We start from the raw sequence: 20,354 nt of genomic DNA on the forward strand, positions 1-20,354 counted from the left end.
TACTAAAAATACAAAAAAATTAGCCGGGTGTGGTGGGGGGGTGCCTGTAGTCCCAGCTACTTGGGAGGCTGAGGCAGGAGAATCGCTTAGGAGGCGGAAGTTGCAGTGAGCCGAGATCGCGCCACTACACACCAGCCTGGGTGACGGAGCGAGACTCCGTCTCAAAAAAAAAAAAAAAAAGAAATGTGTTTTAGCCGCATTAACATCAAACAAAGTAGACTTGATGGCAAAAAGCATTATTGTGATAAAGCAGATCTTCACGTAAGAATAAACCCATAGTCACAGTGGAAGATTTAACACATTTCTTTCAATTATCGATGGGTTATCAGACAAATAATTAGTAAGGTTATAGAAGATACGAACAATAAAATGAAAAAGCAGCATCCTGCACCACCAGATTAGAGAATACTCATTCTAACTACATACGCTTTAAAAAACCAAATATACAAAATTCAAAACTTTTGTGCATCAAAGAATACTATCAAGAGAGTGAAAAGAGAACCCACAAAATAGGAGATTATAGCTCAAAGAATAAATATCAATGAAACTGTAGGGATATAAATTAATAATTTAATAAATAAAAATCAAACAAGTGAGAAAGAAGGGATAAAACTTCCTTTTTCCTTGTAGAAGACTTTCACATAATGTATGTAGATACTTGCCCCTTTAAGAGGTGGAGGTTAATTCCCATCCTATTGATTATAGACTGAACTTATCAACTTGCTTCCAAAGAACAGAGCATAGGAAGAGAAAAATTATGACTTCCCAAAGGAGAAACCTGGAAGACACTCCCTTAATGAAGTAATCAAGGTTAACATCATCAGTGATACTCAGATTTCTGATATGAAGTGATGAGAAGGGCACTTCCTCTTGTGATATTGTTCCTCAAATCCTTAACCCCAGTCTTCATGTGATAACATCAGAAAAACCCAGTTGAGCAACATTCTATGAAAACACCTGACTGGTACTTTTAAAACCTACCACAGCATGAAAAACAAGGCAAGACCAATCAACTGTCACAGATTGGAGGAGACTGGGAGACATTACAACTAAGTGTCATGTGGAAGCCTAGACTGAAATCTGAAACAGAAAAAAGGACAGAAAAAAAAGGTGAAATCCAAATAAAAGACTTAATTGAATTAATAGTATGGTACCTATGTTAATTTCTTAAGTTTTTTTTGTTTGTTTTGTTTTTCTCATTTTTTGTTTTGAGACAGCGTCTTACTACTCTGTCACCCACGCTGGAGTGCAGTGGCTCAATCTCAGCTCACTGCAACCTCCAGCTCCTAGGCTCAAGCGATTCTCCCACTTCAGCCTTCTGAGTTGCTGGAACTACAGGTGTATGCCACCACACCTGGCTAATTTTTGTATTTTTTGTAGAGCTGGGGTTTCACCATGTTACTCAGGCTGGTCTTGGACTCCTGAGCTCAAGCAATCCATCTACCTTGGCTTCCCAAAGTGCCGGGATTATAGGCATGAGCCACCACGCCTGGCCAATTTTTTAGTTTTGAAAAACATACTAGGCCGGACATGGCGGCTCACACCTGTAATTCCACCCTTTGGGAAGCTAAGGCAGGCAGATCAACCTGAAGTCAGGAGTTCAAGACCAGCCTGGCCAACATGATGAAACTCTGTCTCTGCGAAAATACAAAAATTAGCCAGGTGTGGTGGTGGGCACCTGTAATCCCAGCTACTCAGGAGGCTGGGGCAGGAGAATCGCTTGAACCCAGGAGGTGGAGGTTGCAGGGAGCTGAGATCATGCCACTGCTTTCTAGCCTGGATGACAGAGCCAGATTCTATCTAAAAAAAAAAAAAAAAAGAGGCCGGGTGTGCTGGCTCAGGCCTACAATCCCAGAACTTTGGGAGGCCAAGTGGATGGATCACAAGGTCTAGAGTTCGAGACCAGCCTGGCCAACATGGTGAAACTCTGTCTCTACTAAAAATATACAAACATTAGCTGACTAGCTGGGCATGGTGGCGTGCACCTGTAATCCCAGATACTCAGGAAGCTGAGGCAGAGAATTGCTTGAACCCAGGAGACAGAGGTTGCAGTGAGCCGAGTTTGTGCCACTGCACTCCAGCCTGGTCAACAGAGCAAGACTTTGTCTCAAAAAAAAAGAAACATACTATGGCTATGTAAGGTGTTAACATGATGAGGCGAAGCTGGGTGAAAAGTATATAAGAACTGTCTTTGGAACTTTTCTGTCTATCTGAAGTTATTCCAAAATAACAAGCTGTGAAACTAAAGACAAACAAATCCCATAGAGAAAACACCAGGACCTGATCACTTCACCAGAGAATTGTATCAAACATTTAAGGGGGAAAAAAAAAGCATTGTTACACAAATGCTTTCAAAATATAGAGGAAGAGATAACATTTTCCAAACAAATTTTATAATGCCAGAAGAAACCCGACAAAAATGTTACAGAAAAGGCCACTATTCCTCAATAATACAGACACAAAACCCAAGATATACATGTGCGTTCATATATGTATATACACATACATATTTATAAATATATCTGTATATATAATTTATAAATAACTATATGTAATATATCATGACTAAATTAGGTTTACCCCAAGAATGAAATCTTGGTTTATTTGAAAATCAATCAATGAATTCACATTAACATAGTAAATGAGAAAACTGTATGGTGCAGGAAAAGCATTGATGAAATTCAACCCCAATTTATGGTGAAAATTCTTTAAAAATTTAGAAGGCAACTCCCTCAGTCTGATCAAAGTTAGCTCCAAAAAATCTCCAGCTAATAACCCTAATGGGGAAATACTGCATGCATTTCCCACCAGCTTGAGAATAAGACAAAAGTGTCTTCTCTTACCACTTCTATTTAATGTAGTACTCATGGTCCTCGCCAGTTCAGTTAGGCAAGAAAAAGAAATAGGCATAAAGATTGGAAATAAATAAATGAAATGGTCTCTGTTCACAGGTGAAATTATTGTTTACATAGATCATTGCAGAAATCTACAAAATAATTACTAGAAGTACTGAGTGAATTTAGCAAGGTCACAGGATACAGGGTTGAGACACAAAACCCAACTGTATTTCTATATTAACTGCAACAATTGGAAAAGACACTTTTTTAAAAATAGCAACAAATCACACAATTCTTAGTAATAAATGTAAGAAAGGTTGTGTAAGACTTGTACACCAAAACCTTAAAACATTGCTGAAATTAAAGAAGATAGTTAAGTGGAGACATATATTGTGCTCATAGATTGGAAAACTCAATATTTGTAAGATGTCAGTTCTTCTCAAATTGACCTATTTTCAACACAATTGGCAGGCTGATTTAAAAATTTATATGGAAATGCAAGGGCCCTAGAAAAGGAAAATGTTTTTAACAAACAATAAATGACATCATTAGGGTGGGACCTATCCAGTATGACTGGTGTCCTTATAACTAGAGGAAATTTGGACACAGAGGCATGCACATTAGGAGAACACCAAGGAAAGATGAAGGCAGAGACCAGAGTGATGTGCCTACAAGTCAAGGCATGCTAAAGATTACCAGCAAACCACTAGAACCTAGGAGACAGGCATGGACCAGATTCTCTCACAGCCTCAGAAGGAATCAACCTGCTAACATATTAATCCTGGAGGCCTAGTCTCCAGAACTGTAAGACAATAAATTCCTGTTGTTTAAGCCAGTTTTTAGTACTTTGTTATGGCAGCCCTAGCAAACTAATACAGATTTGGTATATGAGATACTAAGTTAGATTTGATTAAAACAAAAAGCTTATGCTTATCAAAAAACATCACTAGGAAAGTGAATAAAGCTGAGCACGGTGGCTCACACCTGTAATCCCAGCACTTTGGGAGGCTAAAGTGGGCGGATCACCTGAGGTTAGGAGTTCGAGACCAGCCTGGCTAACATGGTGAAACCCCATCTCTACTAAAAACACAAAAATTAGCTGGGTGTGGTGGTGCATGCCTGTAGTCCCAGCTACTTAGCAGACTGAGGCAGGAGAATCACTTAACCCGGTAGATGGAGGTTGCAGTGAGCCAAGATCACACCACTGCATTCCAGCCTGGACGACAGAGCAAGACTCTATCTCAAAAAAAAAAAGAGAGAAAGTGAATAGGCAAGCCACAGACTGGGAGAGAGTATTTGCAAACACGTCTCTGAAAAAGGACTAATACCTAAGATGTATACCTTCTATAACTAGTTAATACAAAAAAAAACACCCAATAGAAATGACCAAAATATTTGGACAGATATGTCACAAAAGAAGACATATAGGCTGGGTGCAGTGGCTCACACCTGTAACCCCAGCATTTTGGGAGGCTGCGGTAGGAGGATCACTTGAGGCCAGGAGTGAGCTATGATCACATCACTGCACTGTGGCCTGGCTGACAAAGTAAGACCCCATTTCTAAAAATAAAAATAAAAACAGATTTTTCATCCTTAAGTTTCTCAATTTTTTTTTTTTTTAAAAAGAAGTTATGTAAATGGCCATAAGTAATTGAAAAGGTGTCCAACTTATTTGTCACAATGGGAATGCAAAATAAAACCACAATTAATTACCATTACACACCCACTAGAATGGCTAAATTCAGAAGACCATTTACATCAAATGGTGGCAACATTGTGGAGCAACTGGAACTCTCCTACATTGTGGTAGGAACATAAAGGGAAAAAGTCTGACAGTTCTTTTTAAAACCAGACATGTTTAGTAATTCTGCTCCTAAGTTTATGTATTTTTTACTTTTTTGAGACACAGCTTTGATCTGTCACCAAGGCTGGAGTGCAGTGGTGCCATCTCGGCTCACTGCAACCTCCGCCTCCCAGGTTCAAGCGATTCTCCTCCCTCAGCCTCTCGAGTAGCTGGAATTACAGGCACCTGCCACCATACTTGGCTAATTTTTGTATTTTTAGTAGAGATGGAGTTTCACCATGTTGCCCAGGCTGGTCTCGAACTCCTGACCTCAGGTGATCCACCCACTTCGGCCTCCCTAAGTGCTAGGATTACAGGCATGAGTCACTGCGCCCAACCCTAAGTATTTATTCAAGAGAAAAGAAAACATATATTCACAAACAATTTGTACAAGAATATTCATAGTAGCTTTTATTTTCAGTAGCAAAAAAAACCCCAAACAAATTGGAAACAGCCTTGGTGTCCATCAATGGGAGGATGGATTAGTGATGGCATAGTCATACAGTAGAATTCTGTCCTGCAAGAAGAAGGAACTATATACAACATTATGGATGATTCTCAAACACATGCTGCTAGAAAGAAGCCAAATATAAAACAGTTCACACTGCATGATTCTATTTATATGAAGTTCTAAAGGAAGCAAAACTAATCTATGGTAATAAAAATCAGAACAGTAGTTGCCTCTGGAGATTGGTAGGAGTGGGTATTGGCTACGAAGAGCAGGAGGAAACTTTCTGGAGTGATGATAATGTCCTATATCTTGACAGGGGTTTGAGTCACATGGATGGATACATTTGTCAAAACTCTTGAATGACATACTCATGCATCTTAGTCTATGTAACTTTGACCTTAAAAATCCACAAAAAAAATTGAACTCTTTCATCCAGATAGATGGAAAAAAGAATTGAACTCTAGTTAATTAAACATGGCCCCTGACTTAGGATGGTTCAATTTATGATTTTTCAACTTTATGATGTTGTGAAAGCAATACAACCATTCTGTTTTTCACTTTCAGGAGAGTAGTCAATAAATTACATGAGATATTCGACACTTTATTACAAAATAGGCTTTGTATTAGGTGATTTTGCTCAATAGGCTAGGATAAGCTGTTATGTTCAGTAGGTGTATTAAATACATTTTTCACTTAATGATATTTCCAACTTATCAGGATGTAACTCTACCATAAGCTGAGGAGCATCTGTATATAAATGCTGAAATGTTTAAAGGTGAAGTCTATTGATGTCTTCAATTTACTCTGAAATGCATAAAAATAGACTGATGGGGCTGGGCACGGTGGCTCATGCCTATAATCTCAGCACTGTGAGAAGTTGAGGGAGATCTCTTGAAGATCTGAGGCAGGCAGATCTTTTGAGGTCAGGGGTTTGAGATCAGCCTGATCAATATGGTGAAACCCCGTCTCTACTAAAAAAATACAAAAATTAGCTGGGTATGGTAGCACACGCCTGTAATTCTAGCTACTCAGGAAGCAGAGGCAGGAGAATTGCTTGAACCTGGGAGGCGGAGGTTGCAGTGAGCCAAGACAGCACCACTGCACTCCAGCCTGGGCGACAGAGTGAGACTCTATCTCAAAAAAAAAAAAAAAAAAAAAAAAATAGATTGATGGATGCATAAAGAAATGGATAGATACGTGATAAAGCCAATATGGCAAAATGTTAATTGTAGAATCAGTTGGTGGGTATACAGTGGTTCACAGTAAAATTATTCTAACTTTTCTACACAGTACAGTAAAATGTTAGGGGCAAAAAACAAAAACAAAAACAAAAACAAAAAAAACAACTACAGAATCTCTGAGAAGAGTAATATTTTCTAATCTCAGAAGTGATCTCGGCCGGGTGTGATGGCTCACACCTGTAATCCCAGCACTTTGGGAGGCTGAGATGGGTGGATCACAAGGTCAGGCATTCAAGACCAGCCTGGCCAACATAGTGAAACCCCGTCTCCACTAAAAACACACAAAAATTAGCCGGGTGTGGTAGCACACGCCTGTAATTCCAGCTACGCAGGAGGCAGAGGCAGGAGAATTGCTTGAACCCGGGAGGCGGAGGTTGCAGTGAGCCAAGATGGCACCACTGCACTCCAGCCTGGGCGACAGAGTGAGACTCTCAGAGAAAAAAAAAGACTACAGAATCTGAGAAGAGTAACATTTTCAGATCTTAGAAGTGATCTCGGCCAGGTGTGGTGGCTCACACCTGTAATCCAAGCACTTTGGGAGGCTGAGATAGGTGGATCACAAGGTCAGGCATTCAAGACCAGCCTGGCCAACAAGTGAAACCCTGTCTCTACTAAAAAAAAAATACAAAAATTAGCTGGGCATGGTGGTGTGTGCTCGGGAGCTGAGGCAGGAGAATTGCTTGAACCCGGGAGGTAGAGGGTGTGGTGAGCGGAGATTGCACCACTGCACTCCAGCCTGGGCAACAGAGCAAGACTTTGTCTCAAAAAAAAAAAAGTGATCTCATCCTATACTAGTATTTCTCAAAGGGTGGTCTTTGCCTCATAAAAATCCAAGAACTTAAGACTCACTGAAGTTTAAAAATTGCTCTACCTGCCGACCCTGGAGAATTCCACTGCACAGCCAGGGCTTCAGCTGTCACCACTTCACTGCCCATCCAAATCTTAATCTCCCTGAAGCTCCATTCCCCTTGGGTTGCGAATTTCTATTGGCCTAACAATATCTTAAACTCACCAGATCCCATAGGGGATTCATATTTTCCCACCCCTACTTCCCAATCTCACTTTCTTCTTCCAGCATTCTCTGTTTCAGGAAAAGACACCCTTCTACTCAGTTGACCAACCCAGAGACCTGAGGTGGGAGGTTAGGGGTTACCCTAGACTCCTCTCTTTTCACCTCCATTTATTTCAGGTCACAGTGGCTCACTGATTTGGCTTCCAGAACATCTGTTACATCTCACTGTTTGCCCTATGGGCTGTCACTGCCTTAGTCTGGTTGTCATAATGCTTTACCTTCTGAGCCTTTTCTGTGGGAGGAGCTCAAAATATTACAGGCAGCAAAAAGGGTTAAGAGATGAGGCCTTGTGACAACTAGACAGAGATTAAGTACATACCCGGTTATACAGCTGGGAGGAGCTGAAGTTGAGATTTGAACTCAGGTAGTCTGGCTCCGGAGTCTGTTTAAAACACCATTACTTGCCTGGACGCGGTGGCTCATGCCTGCAATCCCAACAAAGGGAAGGCCAAGGCGGGAGGATCACTTGAGCCCAGAAGTTTGAGACCAGCGTGGGCAATGTAGTGAGACCCCTATTTTTCAAAAAAAGAGGAAAACACCATCACTCAGTATAAACCTACTAGATAAACAAGTGCCTTTTTATTATTAGATTTGAGGACATCTATATTTCTATTAGAGTAACACTAGCAGCTATAACAGATAAATCCCCAAGTCTCAATGCCTTAATACAACAAAAATTTCTCATATAGCAATATTGTCTTCTAAGTGGTGATGGAGGAACCCAGGCTCCACTCTGTGACTCTGCTGTCTTCTAGAGACCATTCTGTGCATTCAGCCAGATGGAGAAAGCACACAGGACTGGGTGAGGGTTTTACAGGCCAAGCCTAGGAATGGCAAAAGTTGATTTTCACCAAGTGTACCCAGCTGTGTGTCCCAGGCAATGGAATTTGGCAAGCAAGAATTTTTGCCAAGATCTAATTGCTCATAATTCTGATTTATTTATGATGAATAGCTATTCTATACTTAATTTTTTTTAAAAAAGATCCATAACCAGACTGCACAAAAATTAGAATCTCCTCCTCCCCAAGAAAGCAACGTTAGAATACACAATTGGACAGGCATGTATGTATGTATGCATGTATATGTGGAGATGTAAATCATTGAATCTAGCAGTTATTAAAATGCTATCCATAAGATTCACATCTCATTTACAAATTGGCTAAAAATCCTTTACATGCTCAAAAGCAGGCAATCAAAAAAGACCCAAAAGGGTACAAAAATACTTGGAAGTATCCTACATTGCTTCACATTTGACATTACTAGCAATAAAATGAAAATTTCTATGTATAGATTTTTAAATCTTAAAAAAAAAAAGGCAATTTAAGTTCTCTAGAGAAAAACAAAAATTCTGCAAATCTAAAACAGGGTGCCATATGGGGCATGTCCTTCTTGGAAGTAAACATTTTAGATAAAAGTAGCATAAAATTGGCTTAAGGAAATGGCCAGGCACCATGGCTCACGCCTGTTATCCCAGCACTTTGGGAGGTTGAGGTGGGTGGATCATGAGGTCAGGAGATGGAGACCATCCTGGCCAACATGGTGAAACCGCATCTCTACTGAATATATAAAAATTAGCTAGGTGTGGTGGCGCATGCCTGTAATTCCAGCTACTCAGGAGGCTGAGGCAGGAGAATCGCTTAAACCCAGGAGGCACCCAGGAGGTAGAGGTTGCAGTGAGCTGAGATCACACCACTGCACTCCAGCCTAGTGACAGAGCAGGACTCCATCTCAAAAAAAAAAAAGTTGCCTTAGCAAAAATGAATTTATAATAAATGTTTCCTTTTAAAATGACTTGCCTAAGGATGACCTTTTAAATTTTATTTTTTAGAGACAGGATCTCACCATGTTGCCCAGGTTGGCCTTGAACTGCTGGCCTCAAGCAATCCTCCCACCTCAGCCTCTTAAGTAGCTGGCACTATCAGCATGCACCCAGCTGGGTGACTTCTTAAAGTTACCCTTTATCAACCACCATACACCAGGATCTATGCTAAGTGTTTCTGTGCACTATCTTATTTCAACCTCACAATCACCCTTTGAAGTAAGTACTAAAAAGGTCTGGGCCTTTTAAATCATCATGGAATCTAACCCAGGAATAGGCTGAGGTAAAAAAATAGTAAAATAAGTAAATCATCATGGAATGGATATAATCAAAAGTCTAAAGCAACATTTAAAAAATTTACAATATATAACTCATTTCTATTAAATAACTTCCACTGACCTCGAGTTCAGCTACCAAAGGATAAAGAGGAATCTAGAAATAAACCCATGACAACATTTCAAAAATTGACCCGTTTTAATTATTTAAAAACAAAAACACATCAAATTTCCTTTACCATCTACAATTCAGTTATATCCAAACACTCTAAGACCAAACAGAAGCAGGGATGACAATGAGACACTGAAGACACACGAAGGTGAATGCTGACGACTATCAGAGTCCCAGCAGGAGGTCACAAGTCTTTCATTCACACGCTCCAATGCTTTTCATTTGTTAAAGAACGTGTTTCACAGGAAGTTCTTTACAGTAATTTCATGCCAGACACCAGGTTTCTTCAATGGTACACAGCTCCATTAAATTTGTTTCCATCCAGTTGACAGGAATAAAAAGGAATTTTTAGTTTTGTCTTTTTTTTGGGCCGTAGAGACTTAAAATGGTCAGATTCCTTTAGGAATAAACGAGGAAAAGGAGAGGAAAGAAAAGATCTGGGCTGTGCTGGTGCTGGTTTCTACTCATCTTTCTGAGGGTGTGACTTCCAAAGAGTTAAATCACACTTAGGCCACTCCAATGATTAGTACTAGTTATCTTTTTTTTTTAACAGGATGAAAAGGAAAATACTCAATGGACATAAAAATGGTCAAAGGTTTTTTTTACCGCAGGTCAATTATTCCCCCGCCCAAAAAATATACAAAATGAACATATAATTGGGATGGTAACTCTGCTGGACATTCCAATTCACTCATCTGCTTGTCCCCCACACAGGTAAGGGGAACAGGCATTAGGCTTTATTAGTCGTGTTATAGCAGTAACCAGATGTGTTAACGGCAGCTTATTTACGGTCCATCAATCCTTTGAACATGTGTAGGAAAGCATGGCTGTCAGTCTCCGAATGCCCACATCTGAGCACATTCAGCTACCATGGAAACTACAAGGGAAGGACAAATATATTTATTCCAAGATTTACTGGGAGTTTTAAGTGCCCTTTCTTCCACAGAGCCCCAGAGTGGTGACAAGGTGCTAGGGGCTGCTGTGTTTCCCAGCGTGAGCTCCCATCCTCTGAGGGTCCTGAGAAGGATAGTGGATTGGTCCTGGAGCCCTCATGAAAGGAGGGGGTGGTCCCATTGGGTGAAACATGTGTGGCCCAAAACCTGCAGATACGAAAGAACAAATGTGTTAGGCTTGCAGTTTCCTTGATAACCTTTCAAACCTCTCAATCTTGCTAAGGTTAAAACCATCTACACATAAATCAAGGTTGACACCGGGCTTAAGCAAATGTCAGTTCACAAAACTTGCTTCCACCTGTTATTTCCTTGGTTTTAGAAACCTTTCCCCGCCAAGTCCAAAAAACTCCAGAGCACACAAGGTATCGCCTAGTATGTCGTCTGAGTCTCTGCTATGTATCCAACACGCCAAATCCTACCAGACAGGAGTCAGTCAGGATTTGGGAGATAAGGAAGAAATCAGGCTGATGGCAAGACTGTGTCATCATTAACCTTAATGCCTGACACCAGGATGGAGGGGGTTCAGAAACCAGATTCACTTCAGAGTATGGGCTCTCTGCCACAGGAGAACTGGCTACCTGTGATTTCCTTCCACTGTTAACGCTGTCTAGAGCAGTGCTATACAAAGTGCCAGTCTTCCACCTATTTCTGGCCACTGAAAAGACAAAGAGCTTGAGTCAGAATGTAAATCATATGATCAGGCAGAGTTTAGTTCATCTGACAGTTTTTTTGGTAACAAGACTTTCTCAATGAAGGAAGGGGTTCACTGATTTACATTTCGGCACAAGCTCCTGATCTGGTGGCAGACAGATGATAAACACTTTGTAAAATGACACCCACTCACAGCCCACACTGAGCAATAGTGCTCTAGGGCATCCATTAGCATTCAGTTTAGAAAAGGGAACAAATTGGTGATAGATCTTTGTAATCTAATAATCTTACTCTGATGACACATATACTCGGATCTTTAGAAAACTGGCCCCTTTCTTCTCCTTGGCAGAGCAGGAGAAAAAAAAATATCAGAAATCCCAACAGATCAACTTTACTTATAGACTTCTACAGAGCAAACTCACAGGATTTGGACGTGTTGAACGTGATGGTGACGTTTATGAGACAGAACTTTCACAAGGATTTCTCTGGGCTAAGAAGGAAGATGGAAGTTACCTGGGGGAGGAGGTGGAGCAATACCAGGGGGCGGTGGCAGAGCAATGTTCACCACAGCTGGAGGACCACTTGGGGGCAAGTTGAAGTAGTTGGCAGAGGCTTCTTCTTCTGCCGCAGGAGGAGGAGGAAGAGCTGGAGGAGAGAACATAGTCAACACATAGAGGGGAGAACAACTGTGCAACAGTTTTTACCACCTTTACATTCTCAGAGGTCCTATTGGGAGAGCAGAGTGGCAACGAGAACAAGACCTGGGTCCCGTCTTCCAAAATAGGAACATCAGGGCAGACGGAGCTTCTGAAGTCAGCAGGAAGTCTGCACTCACCTCCTGGCAATCCTGGAACAGGTTCTAGTTTGATCCCAGAGTCTGTAGTTCCGTCTTTCTCTTTTTCTTTTCCTCTGGCTGCTTGGGATCTGGGAAACACACATGCATACAGTTGGCACTTTGGCCCACCTTATCTCACACGTCTGCTTCCTAAATTCCTCAGTCCAATGGAGTTCCTTTGCCCTACCTCCTCCTCAGCACACACTTTTCCCATAAATGCCACTGTGCACAGTGAATAAGAGCAAAGGTTTTGACACCAGAAAAGACCTGGGTTCAAAACCTGCTAGAACTATCATAAGGACCAGAAGAGGCAACACATACATGTTTAGCACTGTGCTTACCACATAGGGAGCTCTCCACAAAGGCAGATGCTGCTATTAGCCATCTCTTCCCTGGTTCCAAGTCGGAGACATGTTCCCCCTTTGAACTGAGTCTTTCGCCTGTGTCTCTCTTATGCAATCATCACTTTTAAACTTAAAATAGCGATTCTTCCTTGTTTTATCTTCTCCATTGGACAATCAGCCTCCAAAGGCAGAATCTAGGTCTAATTCATTTATAAACCCTGAAACTCACCTTTCATGCCCTGGCTATTATACCTGGCCTATAATAGCTAGTCACAAAAACATGAAACTTCAAAGGAGCAGATTATACAACAAACCCCTGAATACATTTCCAAAGCAGGGTTCTCCCAACATCCACAGGAATCAAGTATCAAACAGAGAGTGACTTTTGAAAGATCTCTTTAAAGATCCTATTCATTTAAGCCTGTTAATCAATAGCCTCCTAGTCTCCAGACAATGACATAGTTTCTTAAAAATGTGAGCAAAATGTCACTTAAAAATAGTTTAATTCTCACCTTCCCCATTTCACATTCAGTCTGCGCCCATTTACAATCAACTTATTAAAGGACTTCTCAGCAGCCACTTCTGCAGCTTGCCTTGTGGCAAACTGGATGAAAGCACACTGCTGTCTCTGCACAACAGTGATCGTCCGGATCTCTCCAAACTGGTAGAAATGATTTCTGAAGGGATACAGGCAGAAAAAAAATGAAAATGGGAGTGAACAAAGATGTTCCCAAGAGACTGAAAATGGATTAACTTTCAGTGACACACCACTAGGCAGGTGGGCCCCAAGGTTATCTACCTAACTACCCTCAGGTCTTCCCTCCCATATCTTGTCCTAATGTGGGTGCTGCTTATTGAGAGAAGGAAAGAGAAATGAGTAAATAAAGGTTCTCAAACATCTCAGGGTTTTTTCCCCATGGAGGAAAGGGAGTTCTAATAGGTTCCTTAAAGTTCCTAAATCCTAGATAAGGGGTTGGCAAACTACAGCTCTCAAGGCCCATGAGCCAAGAGTGTTTAAAACAAGAATATGTGACAGAGACTGCATGTGGCCCACAATGCCTAAAATATTCACTATCCAGCCTCTTACAGCAAAAGTCTGCCAACCCCTGGGGGTTGTCTAGCTCACTCAGATAGGGTTTAACGGAGACAGGCTACCAAGGGCAGGTTATAAACTTACAGGAGTTTCTTCTCCACTTTATCTCTTTGGAAGAGGTAATTTCCATTACTATCTGCCCAGATGTCTCATCTAGCCAAGCATAATACAAGCCAAAAATAATACAAATGTATCAAATGCCAGTCTCTTTAAAAAGCCAACAATTTAAACCATAAGAGTTTTATCATCACAAAGCTCTCCCTCCTCTACATAATTAATCATACTTGGATGCGTGCCATCCTTTAAAACCTGGCTGTTAGGTCAAATAGAATTCTGTGTCATTATTACCATACGCCAGGATGGATAAGCACTTTTTGTGCTTTGGTTTTGAGATAGGGTCTCACTCTGTTGCTTAAGCTAGAGTGCAGTGGCGCAATCACAGCTCACTGTAGCCTTGATCTCCCAAGCTCAAGCCATCCTCCTGCCTCAGTCTCCCAAACAGCTGGGACTACAGGCACAAGCCACCACACCCGGCTAATTTTTTTGATTTGTTAAGAGGGATGGGGTCTCACTATGTTGCTCAGGTTGGTCTCAAACTCCTCGGCTCAAGAGATCCTCCCAAAGTGTTGAGATTACAGGCATGAGGCACTGTGCCCAGCCAGATAAGCACATTATTACTGTGGCACCATAAAGGACAATTTTACAAAAATTCCAGTCAGCATGATACTAACAGTAGAGAGACTAAAGAAAAATGGATTTTGTACAGAATGATCATCCTTGCAGTTTTTGCAAATAAATTATCCCAGGGCAGTTAAAGGCAAAAATAACTCTTTAACTTATACCCACAAACCTTAAATCTGTCTCAGTAATGGTATCACCTAGACCACCAACATATAGTGTAGTGATAGTTTTATCCTCTGGTGGGTCCAGCCGAGGCATTGTTGAAGCCCGCTTTAGAAGCTTGTCAGCTACAGGATCATTGATTCCGTAATATCGATCTTTAATATTCTGATCAGCAAGGGGGTCATCTGGATCTGTAGGCTTCTCATGTCTATGATTCAAGAAAAAAACAAGGCATAAAGGTGAAACAAAGGTGAAAAAATGGTATCTTCCAAGAATAGCTACATATTAAAGTCCTAGATACACATTCTGAAGTGCCTTTTGAACTAGAAACTATGGTTTCTACCAAAATACAATTACCAAAATAGACCTAATACCAAGAGATTTACTGTATGACAAAAGGAATTCCTAGCCTCCTAAAAGCCATTAGGCCATCTAGGATGCCAAACTTTCCTTATAAATAAAAACTCTTGACATGATCCGCCCCCTCCTGCCCCCTAGAAAGGGACACATGATTACCCCTCTCTAGGTCAATGATTCTTAACACATTTGGGGTATTGTATTCCACTGAGAATCTGATTAAAGCTATGGACCTAGCTCCAGAGAAAGCACATATATTATTTTTTAGGGGGTAGGGTTAACTAATCCCAAATTTAAGAACTCCTAATACAGATGCTTGGCAGTCTTAACCAAAACATACACACCCTTTAGTAGTCTGACCTTACTTTGACTTCAACTATACATTGAGAGTCAAGTGTTTAAATCATGGCAGTGAAGATGTACTTCTCAGGTAGAAATGTTTAAGGCCAGCATCCATATTGTATGGCATAGCAATTTAGTTTCCAAGGCTCAATTGTAAGTAAAAACTACAATTTATTCATGCTCTTCTAAATTTCATAGTTCTAAGACATCAGATACACCACATTGGTTGTATGACCTTTAGATTTTAAAGCAGAAACAGTTTAAGCTAGCACCTCCCATTTCTTAGATGAGAAATCATCTGAAAGCAAATACTGAAAATGAGGCTCGGCTCTTGCCTGTATGGACATTCCTCTCCTCTCTTACACTCTCCTTTCACCCAGAAGGAGCAAATGTGGGGTCGATTCCTTTTGTAGTAGGGTGTGGTCCGGGCCAGTTTGAGCAGCATGTCACTGGTAGATGTGGCTTTCCCCAGCATGCCAACTGGCCGTGTTCCATCAGAGTTAGAAATCTAAGTGAGGATGACAAATTCAAAAGATAAATTATGCAGACTGTGTCAATTCATTAGGATTTTTACCCAAAAAGTGGCAGCATACCTCTCTCTCCATATTCTGTGTATAGTACTCTTTGTTGACATCTGACTTTGGCATGTCATCTTTAAAAGATAATCCCGCGTCACGAACCTGGATGGGCAGACCTGGTACAAAAAAAGAGGAGAGAGACCTCAGATGTATTTTAAAACATATCCATACTAACCACGCACACAGAATACATCACCTTTCCCTTCCCCTCCTTCCTATTTAGTACCAGAGACCTTACTATGTTTCTATTCAAACTCTTTAGCACCATCAGGTTACTTCTGCTACACAGCATGCTAAGAAATTGTCCAAATTCCTGAGCTGTCAGGAAATTTGATGAAATCAATGTTTTAGAAAACCTTTTAGGCTGGGTGTGGTGGCTCAGGCCTGTAATACTAGCACTCTGGAAGGCTGGGGCTGACGAACAGCTTGAGTCCAGGAGTTCAAGACCAGTCTGGTCAACATAGTGAAGCCCCATTTCTACAAAAAATACAAAAATTAGCTGGGTGTGGTGGTGTGCACCTGTAGTCCTAGCTACTCAGGAGGCTGAGGTGGATCACCTGAACTTGGAAAGGTTAAGACTGCAGTGAGCTGTGATCATGCCACTGCACTCCAGCCTGGGCAACAGTGAGACCCTGTCTCAAAAACAAAAACAAAAAAATTATAAAAGAAAATTTTTAGATGAACAAACTGTGCCCATGGTCATATTCAACTTGTAAATTAGTAACGCACCTACTTTTTATTACAACATGATTTACCTAAAGTAAATGTAAAAGTGGTTTCTTTGGTTAGTCCTACAGATCATCTGGATAGTCACAGTCATGTAAGGGTCACTGTACTCCAGGACCAGACACCTCCTTAACAAACATATAAATAATATTACATAAAATGTGGCCAGAACTCTGACTAGAAGAGTAACTCTAATGAACTTAACATACATAAACTCATATATATTTTCCCTTTCCTTTAATAGTAGAAACTCTTGTTGAAAAATTATCTTTCTGAAAAACAGTCACCTACTGTTTAGAAAAAAAAAATACTCCCAAAAGCAGTTACTCTGAAACAGTAGCAATGTATCAGTTCTCACAACACAATTGAGACAAAAGTCTAAAGCACAATTAGGCTGGCTGTGGTGGCTCTGGGAGGCCAAGGTGGGAGGACTGCTTGAGGCCAGGAGTTCAAAACCAGCCTGGGCAAAATAGTGACACACACACACACACACACACACACACGTGCACTGGGTGTGGTGGTATACCAGGAGGCAGAGGCAGAGGCATACCAGGAGGCAGAAGGCGTGAGCCCAGCAGTTCAAAGTTGTAGTGAGCTGTGATCACACCACTGTACTCTAGCCTGGGTGACAAAGTGAGACCCCAACTCAAAAAATAAAATAAAATAAAGCACAATTACCCTGTGAGCTTCTGGTTGGCATGGTGGAAAAAAGCTCTGGATCAAGAAAGAAGCCTAAGGCAAATAAATTATCTGTCATAGGATCAATGCCTTTTACCTCACTTGGGCTGCAGAGATAAAGGTTTAGGCCACTTTTTTTTTTTTTTTTTTCCTGAGACGGAGTCTTGCTCTGTCGCCCAGGCTGGGGTGCAGTGGCCGGATCTCAGCTTACTGCAAGCTCCGCCTCCCAGGTTTACGCCATTCTCCTGCCTTAGCCTCCCGAGTAGCTGGGACTACGGGCGCCCGCCACCTCGCCCTGCTAGTTTTTTGTATTTTTTAGTAGAGATGGGGCTTCACCGTGTTAGCCAGGATGGTTTCGATCTCCTGACCTCGCGATCCGCCCGTCTCAGCCTCCCAAAGTGCTGGGATTACAGGCTTGAGCCACCGCGCCCGGCCTAGAACACTTTTGATTAATTCCCAAATTTTCCTTAAGTTCCTACTATTGTTCAGGACTCTAGAACAGACTAATTATGGTTCTTTTCCTGGGAAAAGCAGACCACAGCAGACATTCCAAAGTGAAATCAGAACCAGAGCTAGGGTGAGAAGTGGGAGACAAAAGACTGGCTTGTAGTTTTAGGCACCTGCACACTTTCAGATCTATTGGACAGGTCAAGCATACCATACTCTAGGTCTAAGAGGCAGGTCTGACAGACATTCTTCAATTTACTGCAGGTTTGGCACACTTCAGTCTTCTTGAAACGCATGCGGACTCCAGGGCACCAGCGAAACACGGTGAATGGCCTGGCACAGATCTGGAACACAAAACAAGAGCCACAGAATGTTAATGGCCCTGATCTGGGCAATCTGGAGCTCTGATAACAATGGGGCATTCAAAAAAGGATCCCTGAATGTAGGGTTTAGAAGAGACCTTAGCAACCATCTAGTTGATTTGATGTTTCAATACAATTTTCAGCATCCTTCTCCAGCAAAAATTCAGAGTACAGAAATGAAATAGCCAAAAGGTCAAAGTTCTTCCCATCCTAGAGGTAAGCACCAATAATAATCTGAACCTTAATCTTTTTTAGGGGGAGTGGGGAGTGTCATAAAATTTTTTGAGAATCTTCTGACAGGGATGACCTTCCTCCTCAGCTAAAATGCTCATGTGGACAGTCATATACCACCTGGTATACAAACTCCTTCAATGCCCATCCACTGACATTAGAATCTCTACATCAGAGGGTTCATTTTCTTACCTCCCACATAAATAGTTGCCAGCCAATGAATATATCAGTAATACATAAAAAGTTGTATGGCACTGATTCTTACTGGAAGACCTCAAAACTTAGTAAGCTGAAGGCTAATTTGGTAGAGAAAAGAAAAATGAAACAGAAATCATTACTCTTTAACAGACATACTTACTTTGCATTCCTTCCCATACTTTTCTTTGGTCTATAATAGAAAAAAAATAGAAAAGAACTGGAGTTACAGAAAGAAAAAAGCCAGGTGTCTACTATTTCCTTAAACATAACCCAAGAAATGTGTCTGGAAATCCCTGGCATCCTAGAGAGAGAGAAAAACAACAACAACAACAACAAAAACCAAAACCCAAACTTTTTTGGGAAGAGGGTAGGAAACATACTATAACAACATATTGTAAGTTATAACATCTCAAGAGTATACGGATCTGGGCCAGGTGGCAGCGGCTCACGCCTGTAATCCCAACACTTTGAGAGGCCAAGGTGGAAGGATCGCTTGAGCCCAGGAGTTCCAGACCAGCCTGGGCAACATAGCAAGACGCTGTCTCCACAGGGAAAAAAAAAATAGAGTATATGCATCTAATACTAGGTAACTGAGTGTCTTTCCACAGCCACAACTCCTAGGTTCATTTTTGGCTCCCAAGTTCACTCCCAAGAACTAACATTCCTAATGGTTTCCACAATCCCTAAATCAGAGAGGATACAGCTATGGCCCGCCCACTTTACAAAGTTTAGTCAAAAGGTAGCTACTGTAGACTTGACCTGTGCCAGTGCCCGGAATATAGTAAATGTTCTGTTTAAACAGAACTATTCAAACATCTTGAACCATTCAAACATCTTGAACATACTAATATATCAACATCTCTACGACTACACAATAATACAGCCCTAACCTAATTATTGTTAACTGGTTCTAATTTTACCCTTGTTTATAAGAAACGGGGAATGCTTAAAGAGATAAAGTACACTGGCCAAAAGGCATTTGACCAGGAGTCAGGAAACCTAGTTTTTAGTTCTGGTTCTCCTCCTATCATGCTGACATTCCTACAGCCAGAATATCTGAACTTGAATCCCAGCTCCATTCATTACTATTGTATGAAAAGACACAAACGCTCTCACCTTCTGGTCAACAGACCTATTTCCTGGGTAAATGCTCAACAAATACTAGCTATCATGATTACCCCTACATCACAGGAGTGTTACCGGATTCGTAAGTAAGAGAATACACATGACAGTTCTTTGCAAGTCGTCCAGCACTTTGGGTTAGTAAAACAGCATCATTTTTTCTGCTTGTCTAAGAGAAACACTTCACAGTGTGCAAGTACCACAACACTGACAGGACATGAATAACTCGTTTCACACGCGATCACTCACCATTCGGATATATGGGTTTTCTCCAAGACATGTCTGGCACAGAATGGGGAAGTCCTGGTGAAAATGGGAAATCTGGTTGAGGACCACCTTCCGAAGACCCTGACACCTCAGTGACACTTGGGGCGGCGAGGGGGCGGGAAGCCAGGGTGGGGAACAAGGTACGGCAGGAACCCGAAGTCCATCACGACCCGATCGCGGGAGGGGGCGCTGTCTGCACTTCCGGCAGGCGGCGGGAGAAAAGAAAACCAGCTCGAATAGGCTGGAGGGGGCAGGGATGGAAAGGGCGCTGGTCCCGGGACCCTGGCTAAGCCCCCGCCCTTCAAGCCCGCAAGAGGATCGCCCTCCGGCCTCCTACTCCGGCCAAAGCTAGGCCACCGCCTTGGCTCCTCCCCGGAATTCCTTCGGCCGCGCCGCAGGCCTTGTCCTGCGAGCTTGCAAGGTGCGCGGCTTCGCCTCCTCCTTCCATCCTCCTCCGGCAGGAACACTCACCGCATCCTCCCAGTTCTGCCTGTTGTAGGTGTTGGAACCCAGAGAGGTCGCCATCTTGAGAGCGTCCGGAGGCAGCTGTAGCTTCCGAGTTGGGAGAGAGGACCGCCACAATCCCGTCAAGCCCCGAGGCTAGCGCCGGGCTAGTC

At 41.9% G+C, this 20,354-nt stretch overlaps 1 protein-coding gene across 1 annotated transcript; it reads right to left on the reverse strand.

Moving 5' to 3' along the window:
• Positions 1-9,718: 9,718 nt before the first annotated feature.
• RBM22 (RNA binding motif protein 22) lies at positions 9,719-20,354 on the reverse strand. The gene is made up of 11 exons (XM_045395006.2): positions 20,209-20,354; positions 19,720-19,773; positions 18,509-18,538; positions 17,769-17,901; positions 15,722-15,822; positions 15,464-15,636; positions 14,437-14,637; positions 13,006-13,170; positions 12,150-12,238; positions 11,828-11,959; positions 9,719-10,810 (listed from the first exon to the last, which is right to left on the reverse strand). The coding sequence occupies exons 1-11, from the start codon at positions 20,260-20,262 to the stop codon at positions 10,680-10,682; spliced, it is 1,263 nt and encodes a 420-aa protein (XP_045250941.1). The 5' UTR covers positions 20,263-20,354; the 3' UTR covers positions 9,719-10,679.

Source organism: Macaca fascicularis, chromosome 6 (genome assembly GCF_037993035.2).
Source record: "Macaca fascicularis isolate 582-1 chromosome 6, T2T-MFA8v1.1".
NCBI lineage: Eukaryota > Metazoa > Chordata > Mammalia > Primates > Cercopithecidae > Macaca > Macaca fascicularis.

Excerpts from the sequence above, each read along its gene's own strand:
- RBM22 (XM_045395006.2), bottom strand. The coding sequence starts at position 20,262 with ATGGCGACCTCTCTGGGTTCCAACACCTACAACAGGCAGAACTGGGAG. Across the intron at positions 15,823-17,768 it reads CCTCTTAGACCTAGAGTATG|GTCTGCCCATCCAGGTTCGT; the intron begins GTATGCTTGACC and ends TTTTTGTACCAG. Across the intron at positions 11,960-12,149 it reads TGTTCCAGGATTGCCAGGAG|CTCTTCCTCCTCCTCCTGCG; the intron begins GTGAGTGCAGAC and ends TCTCTCCTCCAG.